The sequence below is a fragment of the Salvelinus sp. IW2-2015 genome, linkage group LG32, assembly GCF_002910315.2.
Source record: "Salvelinus sp. IW2-2015 linkage group LG32, ASM291031v2, whole genome shotgun sequence".
Classification (NCBI taxonomy): Eukaryota; Metazoa; Chordata; class Actinopteri; order Salmoniformes; family Salmonidae; genus Salvelinus; species Salvelinus sp. IW2-2015.
In genome coordinates this window covers 1,134,420-1,154,597 of record NC_036871.1, presented here as the reverse complement: position 1 = coordinate 1,154,597, position 20,178 = coordinate 1,134,420, and the positions used below count along the sequence as shown (strand labels likewise).

General features: G+C 42.2%; 2 protein-coding genes across 2 annotated transcripts in view; one reads left to right on the top strand and one right to left on the bottom strand.

Annotated features, from left to right (window-relative positions):
* Window positions 1-20,178, bottom strand: part of myo10 (myosin X) — a 273,035-nt gene that overhangs the window by 200,748 nt on the left and 52,109 nt on the right. The window contains 1 exon segment of the mRNA XM_070436603.1: window positions 3,308-3,406. Within this exon segment, the coding sequence (XP_070292704.1) occupies window positions 3,308-3,406 (99 nt within the window).
* basp1 (brain abundant, membrane attached signal protein 1) overlaps window positions 14,884-20,178 on the top strand; it is a 131,787-nt gene continuing 126,492 nt past the window's right edge. The window contains exon 1 of the mRNA XM_070436602.1: window positions 14,884-15,131. Within this exon, the coding sequence (XP_070292703.1) occupies window positions 15,026-15,131 (106 nt within the window). The 5' untranslated portion in view covers window positions 14,884-15,025. The remainder of the gene's footprint in view (window positions 15,132-20,178) is intronic.

Genomic DNA, 20,178 nt, shown 5'->3' with positions numbered 1-20,178 from the left:
GGCTAGCTATTTCCAAACAAATGAGAGAACACCTCACTCTGACCATTTTACTCTCTCTAGCAGAGCTGGTAAGGCTATTTTCATGATATCTAGAGCATTGGTGACTGTAACTGTGTTGCAGGCAATAATTTAATTTCTCTTTATTTTGCAGACATTTACTGACACCGACCATATTCAGCGGGTGTTGAACGTTCGTAAATTCATCAGTTATTCTGCGTGAGAGTGCTCTGAAATTGGAGTAGATAGCCAGAATTAACAATGCCCATTGAAACACACAAGGACTATACCACTTAGCTAAGAATTATGTGAATAATCAAGTCAATAAATGTTTGGTAGCAGATAGTAAATATACTTTCTGGCAAGTTTGATGTATTAGTAGCCAACTAACAATAGGTAAGTAGCTAACATACTTGTACATACTGTAATGCTATGTGGTTCGTAAGGATAGCGTAGCTAACAAATTGTCAGACAAAATAATCTGTAACGTAACTTATTTGAAAAGTCAATACTTTATTACATTGCTCAACATTTTCTTAACATTTGTCATAATTAGTTAAAGCAATGAATTTGTATCTGCTCTCGTCGGACTTCGGCTGCATATTTTCCGCCATTTTCTTCAAATCTGAAAACCACGCACATTTTCTGGAGAATTGCATTATGGGCCCTAAAAGCACAGAAATAGTGTATACTGCATGTATACTTTGTATTTTGGCGAATTTAGTACAACATCCGGGAACTTTTGGCATACTAACTATATCCATACTATGACCAATAAGCATACTATATACTCAATTTGCGTCACAAATAGTATGGTTAGTGCGGTTAGTATAAGTATTCGAACTTAGTTTAAGACTAAAACTATACCTAAAATATCTGACAAAATTAACACGGGTTTAAAGGGGAAGTTCGGGATTTTACAAGTTGATGTTAGATGTTGCCTCACCCTCAGGGTAGTCTATTGGCCAGGAGGAACCATGCTTCGGTTTTCTGTAAATAGCCACTACAAAATTCAGCTAACTTTATCCACATTAGCTAAACATCTAAATGGGAGTGATAGGGGGATGTGTACAATTGGCAGAATTTCATGGCCAAATCAACTGAAATCAATTCAAATCAACTCCATACTTGGTTTGTTTTGGCCATTAATTAAAAGGCAAACACATGCCTTTATCACTTCCATTGATTGCTAGCTAGTGGTGGCTAAAGTTCGCCGAAGTTTGGGAAATGGCCAAATTTAGATTTCCGCCTAAATAGACATACCCAAAAGTAACTGCTATTCATGTGTAATTACATGATTCTGACATGCCAATACTTGGTATATTTGGAAAGAAAACATCTGGGAGTTTATGAGGAAATGATCAGAAGATAGATAGGAGTTACATAGTTCAGAATACATAAGATCAAGCACACACAAAATAACATTTATTTTTATTTTTAAAGGAATCTTTCATTGACAACATAAAAGTGAATTATTGATGCCCAGAGCTGGAAACACATCAGATGACTTCCACAATGTGAACAATATCAGAAAAAAAATGGGATTGATAGACCTAACAACTAGAAATGGGCAGATGTTTTAGTAAGTGGTGTCAAGTGTGGTCACGGGACGTTTCCAAGTGTCCCTAAACCTCTCCAAAGTGGCATATGTAAGTAAATTAGATAATTCCAGTGCTATTACATATTTGCAATCCCTAAATGCTATTTGTTCAGTATAAAAACACAATTTCTACCATATCAACCTCACTTAAACAGCTCCAACAATCGTCTTACTTTCAGCCATTCATCAGTCATTTGTGTAAGTGTGCATGTTGAGTGTCCTTCACTAAAAGCGTGCTGAAAGTCAGTTGTTAATTTGTTTACTGTGAAATAGCATTGTATCTGGTTAAACACCATTTTTTCCAAAAGTTTACTAAGGGTTGGTAACGGGGTGATTGGTTGACTATTTGAGCCAGTAAAGGGGGCTTTACTATTCTTGGGTAGCGGAATTACTTTTTCTTTCCTCCAGACCCGAGGGCACACACTTTCCTGTAGGCTTAGATCGAAGAGATGGCAAAAATGATTGGTAATATTGTGGCAATGTTAGCCAGTTGAGCTAAAGCCTGCATGTCTTGGGCTAGTAACCGAAAGGTTGCTGGATCGAATCCCCGAGCTGACAAGGTAAAAATCTGTTGTTCTGCCCCTGAGCAAGGCAGTTAACCCAGTGTTCCCCGGTCGCCGATGATGTGGATGTCAATTAAGGCAGCCCCCCACACCTCTCTGATTCAGAGGGGTTGGGTTAAATGCGGAAGACACATTTCAGTTGAATGCATTCAGTTGTACAACTAACTAGGTACCCCCCTTTCCTTTCTTGAGGTTTCAGTCAAAGTGAATCCTCACACAAGCATGGTTCACCACCCACCTCCGTTACGGTGGCTAAATTCGTTGACAGGACTTTGTGAACTTCAGTGGCATCAATTCCCTCTTTCTAAGGTGTTGTTAGCAACTGATCTCTAGGGAGTCAAACCCGACAGCCTTAATCACAAACCCAACAGTGTTTTGAGTTGTGGGTAAGTATAACCCAAAGTACACACCAAAACACAGGGGTGTTCAAAGTGACCTTACAGAGTGTTTAATAAGCAGTAAACCAGGCATTTCAAGAGCCTGTCCACAGCGTTTTATGGGTGTATCAGCCTGCACTACCAGTATGCTCTTCCCTGTATGCTGGTTGCCTCCTCTGTAGTGCTCATCATTAAACCATTGTTAGTCACGTAAGAAAAACACTCTTCAAGTAACCTATATTGAGTTTTATAGGCATAGTAGTGTCCAGCCTTTATTTGAGTCCTTTCCAGGACCATCCTCTTTAGAGAAATCATGCTTTATACGTTGCAACAACAAAAACACTTTTTTCCCCCAGTCTGAATATTCCTTAAACATAGTTGATCATTTTGGCCTTAGAATTTCAAATTCCATTGGTTAATTCGATTTTTTGCGCTTTGACCCCTAAACGAGCTACAAACCTGTCTATCCCTTGTTTTCACAATATATGCATCAAAGCATTAAAAAAGGGGTTACTAGATTCTGAAATGACATCTCTTCCTTTTTCCCCCCAAGATCTGCTGCCCTGTGTTTATAACATTTTATGTATATTGGCTGCCAGATACTTTCAATGCAGGCAAGGTTGGGAAAAAGGGGGATCCCAACCAATAAATACAGAATTCTGGCAGCCCTAAAAGTATGTAAGCACATTCTTGAGGTGTTGTCAGATGTGTATCGTAACTCACTTGGGTGAATCATTTTGTCTTTAAAAAGGGGAGTGTTATGGTCTTACCTGTCCATATTCAGTAGCGAAAACCACCACTCCTCCAGAGCAAGAGGAAACAGTGCTGGGGAGGTACTGTTCTTCCTCGCGTAACCACACACGAGCGCCCTGTGTAAAAAAGACAAATAGTCACCATTGAGACAAGTGTCTCTTTTTCAAGGGAGCACTGCATATACAATTTCATAGAACAAAAAAATGGAATACTATAGAATAAAGTAAAATACAGCACAACACAAATTGTACAAATTACTAAATTACTGTAAATTCACATGGCCATACTTCCTAGACTCGTATTCACTCAGCAACTGGAACGTCTTAATAGGAACATTAAACAACTGGAAAGTAAGGTTCCTAAACTTGTAATGAATATAATCAACTGATATAATCTTGCAGAACTCAACATCACAGACCACAACATCAAACAATCAAAAAACGAACTTTTAGTATAGCAAAAAACAAACTGCCCAGTATAACAATAAAATCACACTGGTCTTTGTTTTATCACCTCAGATATACAGTACCAGTCAAAAGTTTGGACACACCAACTCATTCAAGGGTTTTTCTTTATTCATACTATTTTCTACATTGTAGAATAATAGTGAAGACATCAAAACCATGAAATAACGAGTGACGAAATAACGAATAACGAATGAGATTTGAGATTCTTCAAAGTAGCCACCCATTGCCTTGATGACAGTGACTTTTAACGTGGCACTGTCATAGGATGACACCTTTCCAGCAAGTCAGTTCGTAAAATGTTTGCCCTGCTAGAGCTGCCCCGATTAACGCTACAGCATATAATGACATGCTAGACGATTCTGAGCTTCCAACTTTGTGGCAACAGTTTGGAGAACGCCCTTTCCTGTTTCCTGCATGACAATGCCCCAACAAAGCAAGGTCCATACAGAAATGGTCTGTCGAGATCGTTGTGGAAGAACTTGACTGGCCTGCACAGAGCCATAACCTCAACCCCATCGAAATCCTTTGGGATGAATTGGAATGCCAACTGCGAGCCAGACCTAACCAACTGACAACATCCGTGCCCGACCTCACTAATGCTCTTTTGGCTGAATGAAAGCAAGTCCCCGGAGCAATGTTTGAAATTCTAGTGGAAAGCCTTCCCAGAAGACTGGAGGCTGTTATGCCAGCAAAAGGGGGACCAACTCCATATTAATGCCCATGATTTTGGAATGAGATGTTCGACAACCGGTGTCCACATACATTTGATCATGTAGTATAGCATTTAGCAAAAAAAAACATGATTATTTGTCTCTCTGAAATGAAACCATCAAGTGATAGACATGTATTTGTTTAAAATCTGTCATTGAACAACCCCATTTCATGATTAGATAGTGAAAAAACACACCAATATCTTTCAAATAAAATCAAATCAAATGGTATTTGTCACATGCGCCGAATACAACAGGTGTAGACCTTACCGGGAAATGCTTACTTAAAAGCCCCTAACCAACAATGCAGTTCAAGAAATAGAGTTAAGAAAATATTTACAAATAAACTAAAGTACATTTTTTAAATAAAAGTAACACAATAAAATAACAATAACGAGGCAATATAGAACCGATTCAATGTGCGGGGGTACAGGTTAGTCGAGACAAAGTCGAGACAATTTCTACATGTAGGTAGGGGTAAAGTGACTATGCATTGATAATAAAGGGTGAGAAGCAGCAGTGTAAAAACAAAATCAAAGGGGGGGGGGTCAATGTAAATAGTCCGGGTGTGTAACGGGTGTCGGAAGGAAGGAAGAGACCAAGGCGCAGCGTTCTTTGAGTTCTACATAATTGAATAATGAAGTGAAACTTAGAAAGGACTAAACAATAAAGAATAACAACGACCGAACAGCTTCGATGTGTAAACTCCCTGCACACAAACAAAGAACAAGATCCCACACAGAAGGAGGGAAAAGGGCTGCCTAAGTATGAGCCCCAATCAGAGACAACGATAGACAGCTGCCTCTGATTGGAAACCACACTCGGCCAGAAACAAAGAAATACAAAACCTAGAAATAAAGAACATAGAATGCCCACCCAAATCACACCAAATAGAGACTAAAAAAGGCTCTCTAAGGTCAGGGCGTGACTGGGTGGCCATTTGATTAATTGTTCAGCAGTCTTATGGCTTGGGGGTTCAGTGACTTTAGGTGGATTAATAATTTCATTAAACAATAAAATATAATTTACCAACATTTCTGAAAATGTATACGTGCATTCAGAAAGTATTCGGACCCCTTGACTATTTTCACATTTTGTAACGTTACAGCCTTATTCTAAACTGAATTAAATAAATAAAAAATCCTCATCAATCTACACACAACACCCCATAATGACAAAGTAAAAACAGGTTTGGAGAAATTTTTACAAATGTATAAAAAAATAAAACAGAAATACCTTATTTACATAAGTATTCATACCCTTTGGTATGAGACTCGAAATTGAGCTCAAGTGCATCCTGTTTCCATTGATCATCCTTGAGATGTTTCTAAAACTTGATTGGAGTCCACCTTTGGTCAATTCAAATGATTGGACATGATTTGGAAAGGCACACGCCTGTGTATATAAGGTCCCACAGTTGACAGACATGTCAGAGCAAAAACTAAGTCATGAGGTCAAAGAAATTGTCAGTAGAGCTCCGAGACAGGATGGTGTTGAGGCACAGATCTGGGCAAGGGTAACAACAACAAAAAAACACAGTGGCCTCCATCATTCTTAAATGGAAGAAGTTTGGAAACACCAAACATTTTCCTAGAGCTGACCAAACTGAGCAATCGGGGGAGAAGTGCTTTGGTCAGGGAAGTGACCAAGAACCCGATGGTCACTCTGACTGAGCTCAAGAGTTCCTCTGTGGAGATGGCGGAGATGGCAGAACCTTCCATAAGGACAAACATCTCTGCAGCACTCCACCAATCAGGTCTTTATGGTAGAGCGGGCAGACGGAAGCCACTCCTCAGTAAAAGGCACCTAAAGGACTCTCAGACAATGAGAAACAAGATTCTCTGGTCTGATGAAACCAAGATTGGACTCTTTGGACTGAATGTCTCGAGGAAATCTGGCACCATCCCTACGGTGAAGCATGGTGGTGGCAGGCATCATGCTGTGGGGATGTTTTTCAGCGTCAGGGACTGGGAGACCAGTCAGGATTGAGGAAAAGATTAATGGAGCAAAGTACAGAAAGACCTCGGACTGGGGCAAAGGTTCACCTTCCAACAGGACAACGACTCTAAGCACACAGCCAAGACAACGCAGGAGTGGCTTTAGGACAAGTCTCTGAATGTCCTTAAGTGGCCCAGCCAGAGCCCGGACTTGAACATGATCGAACATCTCTGGAGAGACCTAAAAATAGCTGTGCAGTGACACTCCACTTCCAATCTGACATAGCTTGAGAGAATATGCAGAGAAGAATGGGAGAAACTAAATACAGGTGTGCCAAGCTTGTAGTGTCATACCCAAGAAGACCCGAGGCTGTAATCGCTGCTAAAGATGCTTCAACAAAGTACTGTGTAAAGAGTCTGAATACTTATGTAAATGTGATATTTCATTTTCATTTCATTTTTTTTTTTTTATAAATTTGCAAACATTTCTAAAAACCTGATTTTGCCTTGTCATTATGGGGTATTGTGTGTGGATTGATGAGGGGGAAAAATTATTTCATCCATTTTAGAATAAGGCTGTAAAATCAAGGGGTCTGAAAACATTCTGAATGCACTGTATATAGCATTTTGGAATGAAACTCTTACACATTGCAGCTTTGAACTTCTGAACCCCCTTACACGGAATGCTCATTATCAAAAACTCCCGTGTATGTCACAGCGGCTGATGACTAATCGCTTTTGACAGGCAGCTGCATTGCCCTCTCTGCATAGCGTTGACCTTTCCCTTAGCCAATAGGGTCACAGTTGTCGGGAACTGGGAAACGTATTACGGATTCAGGTTACAGGAGGTTTATACCTGGGGCACACTTCAGCACACTCAGGAGAGCAGTAAACATTGTCGTATATTGAGGCCTTTAATGAGCGTGGACGATTGTGGTGGAACACTACTTCCGAAGAGGCTTCTATCTAATGTGACCTAGAGGTTTTGTGCTTTTTGTTGTTGTTGTGAATGTTCACATCTTTACAGCTGGATAATTACTAATTACTCAAGGTGTTTTTTTCTCCGTGAGCCCAACTTGGAACTGGCAACCCACTGGACATACGTTTTTACTGGGTGTATATGAACAGAAGTAGAAGTGTGTCAAATATTACTGTTCTCAAATGTTTAATTCCAGCTGATGGGAGGTCTCTTTAGCTATTCACCGCCTGATGCCAAAGCTACACTTGGGATATGGAAAACTGATCCTAGATAAGAGCTTATAGAGGCAATCTCTGCCAAGAGCGATCCACTGCCCTCACTTTGACTCTCAGACAACGAGTTTCACTTTGCACATACTATGACCACTATCAGTCAGGCAGTCAATAATCTCATATCTTTGAATTAAATGAAAATGAATGGATGTCGTTCTTTTTTTCTTCTGTTTTAAGCTCAAGCCGCCCTCTAGCAGTTCCCCCCTGCCCATGAAGAGAGTAGCTTTGTACCAAACCAAATAACTAGGAGGCCTCCGGTGATGCCTCTTAAATGCATAGCCATATGTGTGCTGTACCCATTAGTGTGACCGGCCAATGTTAATGAGAAAAACATACTGCGCTTTTTGAAGAATGGTTTGGCAAGGGCCAGGGGGGTCCCCCTATTGAACTGGGCCAATGATTGACCCCTGACCCCTGACCAATAAGCCCTACACCTGACTGACTAGGATGACTAGCTGAGTTCTGTCTGAACCGGCATCTGACTGAGAAGAGATGAAAGGAAGAGAGAGATAGAGAGGAATTCCAACTGTTTCCCCTTCAGCTACCCACCCACCCAGCCAACCACCAACCCACACAGGTTGCATGTCTACCCTATCAGCAGTGTATCAATGGAGAGCAGTAAGTTGTTCTAATCTAAACCCTCGACAGACTCCCGCTGAAGAGAGAAAACACACATGTTAGAAGAACAAGGGATCACCTAGGAAGAGATAAATCTGGACTACAGGGGAAACTCATAAAGGAACTCATCTTTCGATATGAGAAATGTGACTGATTAACTTTATTCAAAGCAATAGGATTTCAGAGATTTTAGAGAAAAATAAGTATTTTAAAATTAGTTTACAAGACATTAAGCGCACCTGCTCTTTATATGATATACAGTGCCTTGCAAAAGTATTCATCCTCCGTGGCGTTTTTTTTTTTTTTTTTGCATTACAACATGTAAGTTAAATGGATTTTTATTTGGACTTCTTGTGATGGACATACACAAAATAATCCAAATTGGTGAAGTGAAAAAAAAAGAAATTAGTAAAAAAAAATAATCTATGTAAAAACGGAAAGATGGTGCGTGCATATGTATTCACACCCTTTGCTATGAAGCCCCTAAATAAGATCTGGTGCAACCAATTACCCTCAGAAGTCACTTAATTAGTTAAATAAAGTCCACCTTTGTGCAATCTAAGTGTCACATGATCTGTCACACGATCTCAGTATATACAGTGGGGAGAACAAGTATTTGATACACTGCCGATTTTGCAGGTTCTCCTACTTACAAAGCATGTAGAGGTCTGTAATTTTTATCATAGGTACACTTCAACTGTGAGAGACGGAATCTAAAACAAAAATCCAGAAAATCACATTGTATGATTTTGAAGTAATTCATTTGCATTTTATTGCATGACATAAGTATTTGATACATCAGAAAAGCAGAACTTAATATTTGGTACAGAAACCTTTGTTTGCAATTACAGAGATCATACGTTTCCTGTAGTTCTTGACAAGGTTTGCACACACTGCAGCAGGGATTTTGGCCTACTCCTCCATACAGACCTTCTCCAGATCCTTCAGGTTTCGGGGCTGTCGCTGGGCATTTTCAGCTCCCTCCAAAGATTTTCTATTGGGTTCAGGTCTGGAGACTGGCTAGGCCACTCCAGGACCTTGAGATGCTTCTTACGGAGCCTACCCATAACATGATGCAGCCAACACTATGCTTGCAAATATGGAGTGTTGTACTCACTAGTGTGTTTTATTGGATTTGTCCCAAAAATAACACTTCGTATTCAGGACAAAAAGTGAATTGCTTTGCCACATTTTTGAAATATTACTTAGGTGCCCTGTTGCAAACTGGATACATGTCTTGGAATATTTTTATTCTGTACAGGCTTCCTTATTTTCACTCTGTCAATTATGTTAGTATTGTGGACTAACTACAATTTTGTTGATCCGTCCTCAGTTTTCACCTATCACAACCATTAAACTCTGTAACTGTTTTAAACTCACCATTGGCCTCATGGCGAAATCCTTAAGCAGTTTCCTTCCTCTCCGTCAACTGAGTATCTTTCTAGGTAATAGGTGTATTGATACTCCATCCAAAGTGTAATTAATAACTTTGCAATGCTCAAAGGGATATTCAATGTTAGCATTCTTTGTGAGGCATTGGAAAACCTCCCTGGTTTTGTGGTTAAATCTGTGTTTGAAATTCACTGTTCGACTGAGGGACCTTACAGATAATTGTAATGGGGGGTACAGATATGAGGAAGTCATTCAAAAATCATGTTAAACATTATTATTGCACAGTCCATGCAACTTATTATGTGACTTGTTAAGCACATTTGTACTCCTGAATTTACATAACAAAGTGGGTTAAATAGTGGGTTGAGACTCAAGACATTTCAGCTTTTCAAAAACATAATTCCACTTTGACTTTATGGGGTATTGTGTGTAGGTCAGTGACAAAATATTCGAATGTAACACAACAAAATGTGGAAAAAGTCAAGGGGTGTGAATACTTTCTGAATGCACTGTAAACGTGTTACAAAATACTTTGTGCTAACATTAGTGTTAACAGTTATGTTAACTGTCGAAAAGTTATCCTGTGATGTCACAAAGGAACTCAGGTTTACTAATGACCTCCCACTGGCTCTGGAACTTCCGGCGCCAACAGAGATGGCCACCTCACTTCGCGTTCCTAGGAAACTATGCAGTATTTTGTTTTTTTACGTGTTATTTCTCACATTGGTACCCCAGGTAATCTTAGGTTTTATTACATACAGTTGGGAGGAACTACTGGATATAAGAGCAACGTCAACTCACCATCATTACGACCAGGAATACGACTTTCCCGAAGCGGATCCTGTGTTTTGCCCACCACCCAGGACAATGGATCGGATCCCAGCCGGCGAACCGAAACAACGATGCCGTAAAAGGGGCAGACGAAGCGGTCTTCTGGTCAGGCTCCGGAGACGGGCACATCGCGCACCGCTCCCGAGCATACTACTCGCCAATGTCCAGTCTCTTGACAACAAGGTTGATGAAATCCGAGCAAGGGTAGCATTCCAGAGAGACATAAGAGACTGTAATGTTCTTTGCTTCACGGAAACATGGCTCACTCGAGACACACTATCGGAGTCGGTAYAGCCAGCTGGTTTCTTCACGCATCGCGCCGACAGAAACAAGCATCTTTCTGGTAAGAAGAGGGGCGGGGGTGTATGCTTTATGATTAACGAGACGTGGTGTGATCATAACAACATACAGGAACTCAAGTCCTTCTGTTCACCTGACTTAGAACTCCTCACAATCAAATGTCGACCGCATTATCTACCAAGAGAATTATCTTCGATTACAATCACAGCCGCATATATTCCCCCCCAAGCAGACACATCGATGGCCCTGAACGAACTTTATTTGACTCTATGTAAACTGGAAACCACATATCCTGAGGCTGCATTCATTGTAGCTGAGGATTTTAACAAGGTTAATCTGAAAACAAGACTCCTTAAATTCTATCAGCATATCAATTGTGCTACCAGGGCTGGTAAAACCCTGGATCATTGTTATTCCAACTTCCGCGACGCATATAAGGCTCTCCCCCGCCCTCCTTTCGGGAAAGCTGACCACGACTCCATTTTGTTGCTCCCTGCCTATAGACAGAGACCAAAACAGGAAGCTCCCACGCTCAGGTCTGTTCAACGATGGTCTGACCAATCTGATTCCGCGCTTCAAGATTGCTTCGATCACGTGGATTGAGAAATGTTCCGCATTGCGTCAAACAACAACATTGATGAATACGCTGATTCAGTGAGCAAGTTTATTAGCAAGATGTCGTACCCACAGCAACTATTAAAACATTCCCAAACCAGAAACCGTGGATTGATGGCAGCATTCGCGCGAAACTGAAAGCACGAACCACTGCTTTTAACCAGAGCAAGGTGACCGGAAACATGACCGAATACAAACAGTGTAGCTATTCCCTCCGCAAGGCAATCAAACAAGCTAAGCGTCATTATAGAGACAAAGTAGAGTCGCAATTCAATGACTCAGACACAAGAGGTATGTGGCAGGATCTACAGTCAATCACGGGTTACAAAAAGAAAACCAGCCCCGTCGCGAACCAGGATGTCTTGCTCCCAGACATACTAAACAACTTATTTGCTCGCTTTGAGGACAAAACAGTGCCACTGACACAGCCCGCTACCAAAATCTGTGGACTCTCCTTCACTGCAGCCGACGTGAGTAAAACATTTAAACGTGTTAACCCTTGCAAGGCTGCAGGCCCAGACAGCATCCCCAGCCACTTCCTCAGAGCATGCGCAGACCAGTTGGCTGGTGTGTTTACGGACATATTCAATCAATCCTTATCCCAGTCTGCTGTTCCCACATGCTTCAAGAGGGCCACCATTGTCCCTGTTCCCAAGAAAGCTCACTTCCGTCATCATGAAGTGCTTTGAGAGACTAGTCAAGGACCATATCACCTCCACCCTTCCTGACACCCTAGACCCACTCCAATTTGCTTACCGCCCCAACAGGTCCACAGACGACGCAATCGCAACCACACTGCACACTGCCCTAACCCATCTGCAATACCGATGTGAGAATGCTGTTCATCGACTACAGCTCAGCATTTAACACCATAGTACCCTCCAAACTCGTCATCAAGCTCGAGACCCTGGGTCTCGACCCCGCCCTGTGCAACTGGGTATTGGACTTCCTGACGGGCTGCCCCCAGGTGGTGAGGGTAGGTAACAACATCTGATCCTCAACACTGGGGCCCCACAAGGGTGCGTTCTGAGCCCTCTCCTGTACTCCCTGTTCACCTACGACTGCGTGGCCATGCACGCCTCCAACTCAATCATCAAGTTTGCAGACGACACTACAGTGGTAGGCTTGATTACCAACAACGACGAGATGGCCTACAGGGAGGAGGTGAGGGCCCTCGGAGTGTGGTGTCAGGAAAATAACCTCACACTCAACGTCAACAAAACAAAGGAGATGATTCGTGGACTTAAGGAAACAGCAGAGGGAGCACCCTACTCCACATCGACGGGACGTAGTGGAGAGGGTAGTAAGTTTTAAGTTCCTCGGCGTACACATCACGGACAAACTGAATTGGTCACCCCACACAGACAGCGTTGTGAAAAGGCGCAGCAGCGCCTCTTCAACCTCAGGAGGCTGAAGAAATTCGGCTTGTCACCAAAAGCACTCACAAACTTCTACAGATGCACAATTGAGAGCATCCTGTCGGGCTGTATCACCGCCTGGTACGGCAACTGCTCCGCCCACAACCGTAAGGCTCTCCAGAGGGTAGTGCGGTCTGCACAACGCATCACCGGGGGCAAACTACCTGCCCTCCAGGACACCTACACCACCCGATGTCACAGGAAGGCCATAAAGACAACAGGACAACAACCACCTGAGCCACTGCCTGTTCACCCCGCTATCATCCAGAAGGTGAGGTCAGTACAGGTGCATCAAAGCAGGGACCGAGAGACTGAAAAACAGCTTCTATCTCAAGGCCATCAGACTGTTAAAAAGCCACCCCTAACATTGAGTGGCTGCTGCCAACATACTGACTCAACTCCAGCCACTTTAATATTGGAAAAATGTATGTAAAAAATGTATCACTAGCCACTTTAAACAATGCCACTTAATATAATGTTTACATACCCTACATTACTCATCTCATATGTATATACTGTACTCTATACCATCTACTGCATCTTGCCATCTTTATGTAATACATGTATCACTAGCCACTTTAAACAATGCCACTTTTATATGTTTACATACCCTACATTACTCATATGTATATACTGTACTCGATACCATCTACTGCATCTTGCCTATGCTGTTCTGTACCATCACTCATTCATATATCTTTATGTACATATTCTTCATCCCTTTACACTTGTGTGTATAAGGTAGTTGTTGTGAAATTGTTAGGTTAGATTACTCGTTGGTTATTACTGCATTGTCGGAACTAGAAGCACAAGCATTTCGCTACACTCGCATTAACATCTGCGACAAATAAAATGTGATTTGATTTGATTTGAGAAGAGCCTTTGTGTTTATCTGTGCTGATGACTCAACGCGATACATGTCAACTACCACAGCCAGTGAAATCACTGCAACACTTAACAAAGAGCTTCAGTCAGTTTCAAAATGGGTGGAAAGAAATAAGTTAGTCCTAAAAGCATTGTGTTTGGGACAAATCATTCACTTAACCCTAAACCTCAACTAAATCTTGTAAAGAATAATGTGGAAATTTAGCAAGTTGAGGAGACTAAACTGCTTGGAGTAACCTTGGATTGTAAACTGTCATGTTCAAAACATATTGATATAACAGTAGTTAAGGTGGGGAAAGGTCTGTCCATAATAAAGCACCTTCTTAACAACACTACCAATAAGGCAGGTCCTACATGCCCTAGTTTTGTCGCACTTGGACTACTGTCCAGTCGTGTGGTCAGGTGCCACAAAGAGGGACCTAGGAAAATTACAATTGGCCCAGAACGGGGCAGCACGGCTGGCCCTTAAATGTACACAGAGAGCTAACATAAATAATATTAATGTCAATCTCTCCTGGCTCAAAGTAGAGGAGAGATTGACTTCATCACTATTTGTATTTGTGAGAAGTATTGACATTTTGAATGCACCGAACTTTAAACTACTAGCACACAGCTCGGACATCTATGCATACTGCACAATACATGCCATCAGAGGTTCCCATATAGGGAGCCAGAACAGACTATGGGAGGTTTACAGTACTACATAGAGCCATGACTACATGGAACTCTATTCCACATAACTGATGCAAGCAGTAAAATCAGATTTATAAAACATTGTATGGAACATGGGGGACTATGAAGAGACACAGGCACAGACACGCATACACACACACATGATAACATTCGCTCTATATACATGGATTTTGTGTGGTAGATATGTGGTAGTAGAGTAGTGATGTGAGGGCACGCACTTAATGTGTTTTGAAATTTGCTGTGAAATATATTGTGATGTTTTTAAAATGTTCTTATATTTCAGGCTTACAAGGTAAGTATTATTCTTGGAACTGTGGAGTAACTTGGGCTGCAGTCAGTGCGCATAGCCAGGTTGCAGCAGGTTCTGGTTCCCTATATGGGAATGACAGTTCAGGCCTCACGAGGCTCTGAGAGTTCAGGCTCCTTGGGTAAGTATTAGGGAAACAGGTGGCTTCTGTAAGCCCTTATTGGAGCCTGTGGAACCTGTGTGTGCTTGGTGCTGCCATGGACCTCCTAGTTTGGATCCCTCTGAGCCGGTTTGGGACACTCTGAGCTAAACTTATGTGTATGCTCTCCACTTTATGGAGGACTGAGTTCTGAAATCAGTAGAATTTGAGTATGATAGCTAAGAGATGGAGAAAACACCAGTCTGGATTACATCGTCAAACTTTGGCATCCATGCATGGCATCAGACAGGAGACGCGTCCAACCATGATGTATACTGGTAAGATATTCAGATATTACATGTTTCTAATGTTGACAAAGTGGTTTCATTTCAAGTGTACTGTTAGCTAGCTAACATTAGCTGGCTTGGTAGCTAGCTAATGTTATGTGTATAATTTCAAGTTACAGTGTACTGTTAGCTGGCTCGCTAATTAACGTTGCGTCATGCGTTGGGATTTATTGTTTACCTATCTGCATGCCCCATTCAAAAAAATTTGAACCAGGAACAGATATAGCCCTTGGTTCACTCCAGACCTGACTGCCCTTGAACAGCACAAAAACATCCTGTGGCATACATTTTACATTTTAAGTCATTTAGCAGACGCTCTTATCCAGAGCGACTTACAAATTGGAAAGTTCATACATATTCATCCTGGTCCCCCTGTGGGGAATGAACCCACAACCCTGGCGTTGCAAGCGCCATGCTCTACCAACTGAGCCACACGGGACCACATAATGCATACTGCATTATCATCGAATAGCCACCGTGATATGCAACTTTTCAGGGAAGTTAGGAACCAATATGCAAAGGCTAGATTTTTCAAACAGAAATTTGCATCCTCTAGCACTAACTCCAAAAAGTTCTGGGACACTATAAAACTGCCTACTACACCGAGGCTAGGAAACACTGTCACCACCGATAAATCCGCGATAATTGAGAATTTCAATAAGCATTTTTCTACAGCTGGCCATGCTTTCCACCTGGCAACCTCTACCCCTGTCAACCGTCCTGCACCCCTCACTGCAACTTGCCCAAACCTCCCCCATTTCTCCTTCACCCAAATCCAGATAGCTGATGTTCTGAAAGAGTTGCAAAATCTGGACCCCTACAAATCAGCAGGGCTAGACAATCTGGACCCTCTCCTCCTAAAATTATCCGCCAAAATTGTTGCAACCCCTATTAATTGCTTGTTCAACCTCTCTTTCGTATCGTCTGAGATCCCCAAAGATTGGAAAGCTGCCGCGGTCATCCCCCTCCTCAAAGGGGGAGACACTCTAGACCCAGACTGCTACAGACCTATACCTATCCTACCCTCCCTTTCTAAGGTCTTTGAAAGCCAAGTTAACAGATCACCGACCATTTCGAATCCTTCTCTGCTACCTTCTCCGCTATGCAATCTGGTTTCCGAGCTGGTCATGGGTGCTCCTCAGCCACGCTCAAGGTCCTAAACGATATCATAACCGCCATCGATAAGAGACAATACTGTGCAGCTGTATTCATCGACCTGGCCAAGGCTTTTGACTCTGTCATTTACCACATTCTTATCGACAGACTCAACAGCCTTGGTTTCTCAAATTACTGCCTCGCCTGGTTCACCAACTACTTCTCTGACAGAGTTCAGTGTGTCAAATCGGAGGACCTGTTGTCCGGACCTCTGGCAGTCTATGGGGGTGCCACAGGGTTCAATCCTCGGGCCGACTCTTTTCTCTGTATACATCAATGATGTCGCTCTTGCTGCTGGTGATTCTCTGATCCACCTCTACGCAGACGACACCATTCTGTATACCTCTGGCACTTCTTTGGACACTGTGTTAACAACCCTCCAGACGAGCTCCAATGCCAYACAACTCTCCTTCCGTGGCCTCCAACTGCTCTTAAATGCAAGCAAAACTAAATGCATGCTCTTCAACCGATCGCTGCCCACACCTACCCACCCATCCAGCATCACTACTCTGGACGGTTCTGACTTAGAATACGTGGACAACTACAAATACCTAGGTGTCTGGTTAGACTGTAAACTCTCCTTCCAGACTCACATTAAGCATCTCCAATCCTAAATTAAATCTAGAATCGTACCCTAGTAAAACTGACTATCCTACCGATCCTTGACTTCGGCGATGTAATTTACAAAATAGTCTCCAACACCCTACTCAACACATTGGATGCAGTCTATCACAGTGCCATCCGTTTTGTCACCAAAGCCCTATATACTATCCACCACTGTGACCTGTATGCTCTCGTTGGCTGGCCCTCGCTTCATATCCGTCGCCAAACCCACTGGCTCCAGGTCATCTGTAAGTCGTTGCTAGGTAAAGCCCCGCCTTAAAAAAGGTAAAGGTAAAAGTAAAGCCCAGATTTTTGCAGTTGCTTTATCTTGGCCAGGTCGCAGTTGTAAATGAGAACTTGTTCTCAACTAGCCTATCTGGTTAAATAAAGGTGAAATAAACAAAACAAAAATATATATATTTTAAAATCTAGCTACATTTCTTAACAGAAGACAAACATCTTAGCGTGCCAGAGCGCAGAATAACTGATGCATTTTTGAACACTCAACACCTGTTGAATATGTCAAGTGTCAGTGAAGTCAGCAACAAAGCATAATTCAATTGTTGCCAGCAGCAAAGTTAGTCATCAACGCTCTGAATAACATGAAAAAGCCTAACCAGCTCTGCTAGGGCGAGTAAAATGGTCAGAGTGGGGTGTTCTCTCATTATGTGTCTGGAAGTAGCAAGCCAATGTTAGCCAGTTAGCTTGGGTGCTTGACTGTTGTTGTGAGGTCAGAGCTTTTGGAACAACCCTACTTATTGGCCAGAGCATCCAGTGTGGGTTCTGAACGCAAAACCACAGATAAAGCGATAGGGCGAGTAATGTCAGTGAGCTGTTCTGTCTCTGAGATGTCCGGAAGTAGCTGACAAGTTACAGAACGCACAGATCAACCCTTAAAGAGATGGGTGGGGCTAAGGCTTAAGAAGGTGTGAACAATGCTGAATGGGTGTAGACAAAGGGCTCTCCAATAGTAGTACCAAAACATTGAAAGACGGTTTTCTTAAAAGTGAGTTTACAAGTTGATAAACTTTCAAAGCAGAATTACTTTCCCATTGTTTCCTCAAATCAAGTGTATGATATATATACCCTTTTGTAGCTCTGAGTCTCCACATTTGTCCAATGTAAAAAACAGAAATTCAAATGTTGCTACATAAGACCGAATCCAGGTGGTGAGTCCCAATTGAGGAAATGGATGCAAGCCAGGAAGGTGAGGCTTTTGAGTGTTGGACTCGGCATCCATTGGCCCGCTAGGTGTGATTTCAGTTTTCTTCAGGTGAAAATGATCTGTCGTTGACTATCCGTAGTATATTATACCTCGTTCCCTAGTTCAGGGAACAGTAGTTATATTCATAACTGTATGTTTCTGAGGGTGCATATCAAAAGTGGCCTTATTTCCTTTTCATATCAACTATATCAGGGATGGACAACTTTGATGTGGGTTGGTACCACAAAAAAAACGGAACTCTATGAGGGGCCACAGTGGCTCGTGGGTCTGTGTACCCACATCCATACCCCCCCACGAGCAAAACATTTTAGTGGCTCCCCACTAGAAAGAGGACTAAATAAATTGAAGTTAATTTCTTGCAATTCTGCACATTTTGCCATGGGGCGTAGAGAAAATGTTGCCGTTTTAAAGCAAGTTTGCTGCAATTCTACACATTTTGCCTTAGGGTAGAGGCAAATGTTTGCAGTTTTTAGTATGATAACTGATGATCAATGGACCCCACCCTGGTCGGTAATTTCACCGTGCTTCTACAAGTTTAGATAGCTAGCCACTAGACTAACTTACCTATCAAAAAAAGGTTTGCTGACATGGGCTAATTGAATGACTGCTGAGGCACAACCAAATGTGTATTCTATTATTCTAACTCTCAACAGTAAGTTGAGACCCCGACTGAGTTCCTACAAAAGGGGGGCGGGATGCCAGTTGCCCATCCGTGCTCTATATGATCACTGATCTGGCATGGACTAATTAGGTGAATTAAATATGTTGAAAGCCTATCTGATCCCGTTACCAATTTGTTGTAATGAGGGACAAGAGACGAGGACAGGAAGCTGCATGTGAAATAGTATTGAGACGCACCCTCTATGGAACGGGAAGGGAACTGTTGAAGAGCAATGGGACACAGCCCAAGGTTTCTTTCACAGAGACCACTGAGGAGTCTTGTCTCAGACAAGCAGGTTAGAGGCCAGCTGTTGCAGACACCAGCAGGCTAATGCCCCACAAGATAGTCTCTTAAGAGTACTGTCAGTCCTAGCCAGGCAAGGCAAGCACAACCATACAATGGAGCATGCTAGCCATGCTAGGTTGGAGTATGTGATGTTCCCATGTGTGTAACATGAAGAAGCTTGAATGCAGACAGCACAATAGAATTGATGTGTACTTTATGGAAGGCTTGTACAGATAACATGTTCATGGTTAGGGCTGTGGCGGTCATGGTATTTTGTCAGCCGGGGATTGCCAAGCAAATAACTGCCAGTCTCACGGTAATTGACCGGTAATTAACATAAACACATGTAGCATCTGCTGTTTTCCACGCATAGCCTACAAGCCACTGATGCAGACCTTTGGAACATCTACATCTTAAAAAGTCTAATAAATCCATGTAATATAGCCTACACTGATCTGATCTGACTATGTCATATGGCTGTGGGCTACACTAGTTCATTTAGCAGACAAGACTTGCTTAGAATTCCATGGCATTATTTTAGATAATTGTACATTATTTTATAGTATGAAGAATACATTTGAACATAGCTGAATAAAATAGAAAGGATATTTTCTCCAAGCGATTTAAGGGACTGTGCAATTGCGGCTATTCTGTGTTGAGCGCTTAACAAAGAAACAGGTACTCCTATATGCTTAATTTGGAGTTATTTACGTAACTTTAGTTGTGATACAAATGTTGGGCAATATGTTTTGATTTTTAATACATTCCAAGGCTGCATGTTGCGACTATTGATGATTGCAGGCTGCACACATCTCATCAGTCTCTCATTCACAATTTGACAAGCACTTGATAATTCCTCGAATTTCCCGGCTGCATCCCCTTTGTGTGGCCGTAATGACCCCTAAAAAAATCACATGCCTTTTGCGTCCAGTGGCCGTTGTGCCCTTGGGCTGAATATAATAACTATAATTCCATTCTCCCGGCTGTGTGCCAAAGCACCTCTCACTCTCATGGCTCTCAGTCACTGATAGGGTCTTTCTCACAGGCTACAAGTTAAGACAGACACATCAGTGACGCAACTGCGCGCGTCCTTATCAAATTCCGAGGCG